General features: G+C 42.8%; 1 protein-coding gene across 1 annotated transcript; it reads left to right on the top strand.

Moving 5' to 3' along the window:
• Nucleotides 1-961: 961 nt before the first annotated feature.
• On the top strand, nt 962-1894 carry LOC308424294 (olfactory receptor 2A12-like; the record flags this gene model as incomplete). The annotated part of the gene is made up of 1 exon (XM_080921236.1): nt 962-1894. The coding sequence occupies one exon, from the start codon at nt 962-964 to the stop codon at nt 1892-1894; it is 933 nt and encodes a 310-aa protein (XP_080777362.1).
• Between the last annotated feature and the right edge of the window lie 3544 nt (nt 1895-5438).

Genomic DNA, 5438 nt, shown 5'->3' with positions numbered 1-5438 from the left:
CTCACTGTGTAACCTAAGGTACACAAGAACTCTTGATTAGCCTTCCTCTATCTTTTAAATTCTGGAATGACAGATGCATCACCACCTTATAGAGCCTATGTATCCTAGACAGAGATCCAGACTTCAGTAAAGAGACTCTTAAAGAATGCAGCCTGTTAGTGGACACCTCCTGGTAGAGTTTTCATGAAGTGTTCACCATGTTTGAAAAACCTTGCCTGGAGTGTGGCTAGTGTGTAGACACACCTGACAGGGAGCCTGTAGGCAGCCTGCTGGAAGTGCAAGGAATATAGTTACTGGGGGTTGGAGAGGACACTGTGGCACTTGTCATGCCAGGTTTTGGTCCAGTGAGACCATGGAGGTGAACACTGCCAGTTCTCACACATCCACTGGCTTTTGAGATCAGGGAGAGAGTCTCAAGACCAGGGAGGGAGGACTCAAGACCAGGGAGGGAGCACTCAAAGCTGCAGCTGCAGAAGGATCATCCTGTACTTGTTAAAGCAGAGAGCCTTCCACTGCCCTCTGCTGAGAAAGCCTCAGGTTGCAGGTCAGGATCCCATGGTGGGAAGAGAAGCACCTTATATCCAAGAATCAGGCTCTACAAGGTTGATGGCCATTTCAGGTTCTCTAGGGCACCTATTGTAGTGTGGGTGAGAGACTGATATACACTATGTTGTGGAATGAGAGTACAAGACAGTATAGGACGTGCCATGCATTATGCAGTTGTTTCCAGAGTTATGTGAGATAATTTAAATATTAACAATACTCTCAGGCTGTGTTATCAGCTTCACTTTATAGATGAAGAGACTGAGATATTGAGGGTTAAGCAACTTGGAAAGAGTACAGAAACTGAGCAGTGTGCTCAGAATAACCATCCCAGGCTTCCTGCCTCAGTAGATGCCATCTTTCTGAGCTACTATGTTTCAGATGTTACATAGGTGGCTGGGATTCTTTTACAGACCCCATGCAGAACCAAAGTTGGGTTTCAGAGTTTATCCTGATTGGCTTCTTCAGTGACCCCAGGACCAACAGCATCCTCTTCATTGTCTTCCTTCTCATCTACCTGAGCTCAGTCCTGGGTAACGGGCTCATCATCATGCTGGTCTGCCTGGACACACAGCTGCACACTCCCATGTACTTCTTCCTCTGTACCCTCTCTCTGTTGGATATGGGCTATGTCACCACCACCATGCCCCAGATGTTGGTGCATCTTCTTGCTCACTCTCAGACCATCTCCTTCACTGGCTGCTGGCTGCAGATGTTTGTGTTTGGTTCTATGAGTATTACTGAGAGCATATTCTTTGTTGTCATGGCTTATGACAGGTATGTGGCCATCTGCTATCCACTGCGCTATACTTCCATACTCAACTGGGACCTGTGCATAAGGTTGACAGTAGGGACTTGGATCTGTGGTTCCTTTTCCTCTTTTTTACATACTTTCTTCACCATGAGTCTGCCATATTGTGGGCCCAACAGGGTCAACCACTACTTCTGTGAAGGTCCTTCAGTGCGTAGCCTGGCTTGCATGGATACCCACCTCATTGAGATGGTGGACTTTGTGTTGAGTGTTCTTCTGCTTCTTACTCCAATATCCCTCATAGTGGCCTCCTACATTTATATTGCCAAGGCAATACTCAAGATCAAGTCCACCCAGGGCCGCTGCAAGGCTTTCTCTACCTGTGCCTCCCACCTGACTGTGGTCACATCCTTTTATGCTCCAGCCACTTATATCTACATGAGGCCCAACTCCAGCTACTCTCCTGAGCGAGACAAGCATATCTCACTCTTTTACAATGTCTTCACAGCCTTGCTCAACCCTGTGGTTTACAGTCTGAGGAACAAGGACATCAAGAGGGCGTTTCTCAGGTTGATTAGGCATGGTAGGGTGGACCGGTGAGTTAGGTTCTTAGGAATTTGGAGTTTTAATATTAACTATTTAAGTAATGGACAATATTTTTATTTTATTAAACTTAGCTCTGCATTTGAAACAAGGTAGTACTCATAATTGAGACAAAACATCATGAAACCTAAGTGGCTTATTGATTGACAGGTTTCATGAAGTATAACTTCAAACTTATAGGTAATATGTTCTTGTTTGTAGCTATAGGCTGGGAGTGACTCTCTGTAATTTCATATTTGTTTTATGGAGGAATCTTGTGTCTAACATGTAATCCTATAGCAAAAGAAGGAACAGTGGGCAAACTTGCAGTGACTCAGCTCGTGAATTGTGACCTGTTTCTCTTCTGACTCATTTTTTGGCCAAAGCAAGTAGGAAGGCCCAAACTGAGAGGAGGGAAAACATTTTTTTTGTCTACAGAGAAGTAACACAACTCATTTGTTTATGGTCTGATATGTTGGTTCCTATACCTAGAATACAACATGTAATGTACATATTGTACCTTGGTGTAGTTCACAGAATAGAACAGCATATCTATAAAACAACAGAACACATGCCAACTGTGAAGAGCACCATTCCATAGACAGCAGATGGCTGACACAGTATATACTAAGTAACACACAGAGCATTTGTTGTCTTGACAATATTATGTTGATGGTTTGCAGTACTGAGTCAATACAGCTTAGAGAGCAAACTTCAAGTATAAGTTCACTGTGGTCTATGGGTAACCATGGTAACCTCTCCTGTGAATTGATACACTGGTGAAAGAGAAGGAGCTGTGTCTCACCTTTGGTTGCCCACTACTTGTTCTACACCCCCCCCCCAATTTGATCATGACAGATATGGACAGCCTGTCATCTTCAGAATAGAATTTCACGAGCATTCAGGAAATCCCTGTGTGATTTAGTTCTTGAACCATTCTTTTACTAAAGAGTCCTCAGTCCCTAACAATTTTATTCTGTGTCCTGGACTTCAAATATTTGGATAGATAAACCTGAATTTTTGATCTTCCTTCCTCCACTTCCCCCATGTTGGGATTATAGGAAGCAGCACCATCCCTGGGGAATTTTTGATTCTTTGATGATGTCCTGTCCTTTGATCATAACAGTTTTTACTTTTTGGTAAAACCCAATTCATGCACCTTTTTTTTTGAGAGAGAGAAATCCACCTTGTATATTCCTGCCTTGTCTGAAACTGGATATTTAGACTCAGACAACCTCAAACTCACAGAGATCCTCCAGCCTCCAACATTCTTAATGGGATTGCAGCCATACCCCATTACTCCTGGACAAACACTTTAAAAAAAGATTTATTTATTTTATGTGTATGAGCACACTGTAGCTGTCTCCAGACACACCAGAAGATGAGCATCAGATCACAGTACATATGGTTTTGAACCACCATATGGTTGCTGGGCATTAAATTCAGCATCTCTGGAAGAGTGGTCAGTGCTCTTAACCACTGAGCACTCTCCAGCCCCCTTGACAAACACTCTTATCTGTTGTTATTTTTCAATAGTTCTAAGAAATTGTTTATTGATCCAGTGTTGTGAAAATGTAATCCTGTTTTCTTTTTACAGTGTCTTTTAGGGTTTTTAAATTTTAAATTTTTTCATCGTGACATTTTTATTGATTATTTGAAGATTTCGCATAAGGCATCTATCTTAGGATTTTACTACTGTGAATAGATACCATGATCAAGGCAACTCTTATAAAGAAAACATTTAATTGAGAATGGCTTACAGTTTCAGAATTTTCATCCATTATTATCATGGCTGAAAGCATAGTAGCATCTAGGCAGGCAATGGGGGAGCTTAGAGTTATACATCTTCATCCAAAGGAAGCTGGGAACAAACTAGCTTACAGAGAGCTAGGCAGAATGTCTTAAAGCCCACTCTCACAGGGATACACTTCCTCCAACAAGGCCACACCACTTAGTAGTGCCACTACCTGGGCCAAGCATATTTAAACCATCACAGTATCCCAATTAGTGGCTTCCCAGACCTCCAGGACCAGTCCCCAACCTTTTTGCCCTTCTTTAAAAAAAAAAAGAAAAAGAAAAAAGGAAGTAATGTAAAAATCACTCCAAGTCCAATTTGTGTTGCCCTTATACTCACTGGAGTACTGTCAAACTCTTAGTGTCCAGCCCATTAAAGGTAACTGAGTCCTTCCCCACCCTCCCCCCTTCTAGAGGCCTCAGCTCTAAAGAGGTACACTTTAGTCACACTCTATTGTTATTTGTTTACTTTACACATTGATTGAAGCTTAACCTCCTCCCAGTTCCTCCCCATCTCCTCCAGTCCCCATCCATCCCTCCTCCACTTTTCCTCTGAAAACAGGAAGCCTCTCATGGATATCTACCAGCCTTGCCTATCATTGTGCAGTTAGACTAAGTGCATCTCCTTCTATTGAGGTAGGCAAGGCAGCTCAGTTAGGGGAAAGATATCACAAGGCTGGCATCTAGTAGTCAGAGACAGCCCCTCCTCCTCCTGCTTTAGGAGTCCCATATGAAGACCCAGCTGCACAAATGTTACATTTGTTTAAAGGGCTGTGTTCCATCCCATGTAAGCTCTATGGTTCACAGTACAGTCTGTATGAGCCCTTATGGGCCCAGGTAGTTTATTCTATAGGTTTTTTTGTTTGTTCTTTGTGTGTGTGTGTGTGTGTGTGTGTGTGTGTGTGTGTGTGTGTGTGTGTCCCCTTGACCCATCTTGACTCCTTCAATCCTTCTTCACCCTCTTCCACAGGATTTCCCAACCTCCGCTTAATGTTTGACTGTGGGTCTCTGTATTAGTTTCCATCCAGTGCTGGGTGAAGCCTCTCTGATGGTTATGCTAGGATCCTGTCTGCAAGTATAGAAGAATATCATTAACAGTATCATGAGTGATCTTATTCTCATGGTATGGATCTCAAACTTGGCCTTCTCTCAAATTCTGCTTCTTCTTTTAATTCTGCCCATCTTGTAGGCAGGATAAATTGTGTGTCTGAGGTTTTGTGGCTGGGTTGGTGTCCCAATCCCTCCATTAGAAGTCTTGCCTGGTTACAGGAGATGGCTGGTTCAGGCTCCATATTCCCCATTGCTAGGAGTCTTAGCCAGGGTCACCCTCACACAATCCTGAGTTTCCATTGTCTTAAGTTTCTAGCTCATCACAGAGATGCCCACCCCAATCCATTTGTACTGTTTCCCTCTATCTTCCCCCATTTTCCCTCCTATTTCCTTCCTTGCTTCTACCCAGCCCAGTTCCCTCTCTCCAACCACTCCTCCATGTCTAATATATTTCCCCTTATCAGTGAGAGTCAAACATTTTCCCCTTGGGCCTTTCTTACAACTTAGATTCTTTGGGTCTGTGGTTTATAGCATGGTTATGTTGTACTTTATGACTAATATCCACTTATAATTGAGTATATAGCATATTTGTCTTTCTGTGTCTGGGCTACCCCACTCAGGATGACATTTTTTCTTGTTCTGTCCATTTTCCTGCAAATTTCATGTCATTGTTCTTAATCACTGAATAATAATACTACATTGTGTAGTTCTAACACAT

The sequence above is a fragment of the Micromys minutus genome (genome assembly GCF_963924665.1).
Source record: "Micromys minutus genome assembly, chromosome: 9".
In the NCBI taxonomy this organism is placed as follows: domain Eukaryota; kingdom Metazoa; phylum Chordata; class Mammalia; order Rodentia; family Muridae; genus Micromys; species Micromys minutus.
Note: the sequence above shows the minus strand (reverse complement) of the source record. Positions and strands in the feature narration are given on the sequence as shown.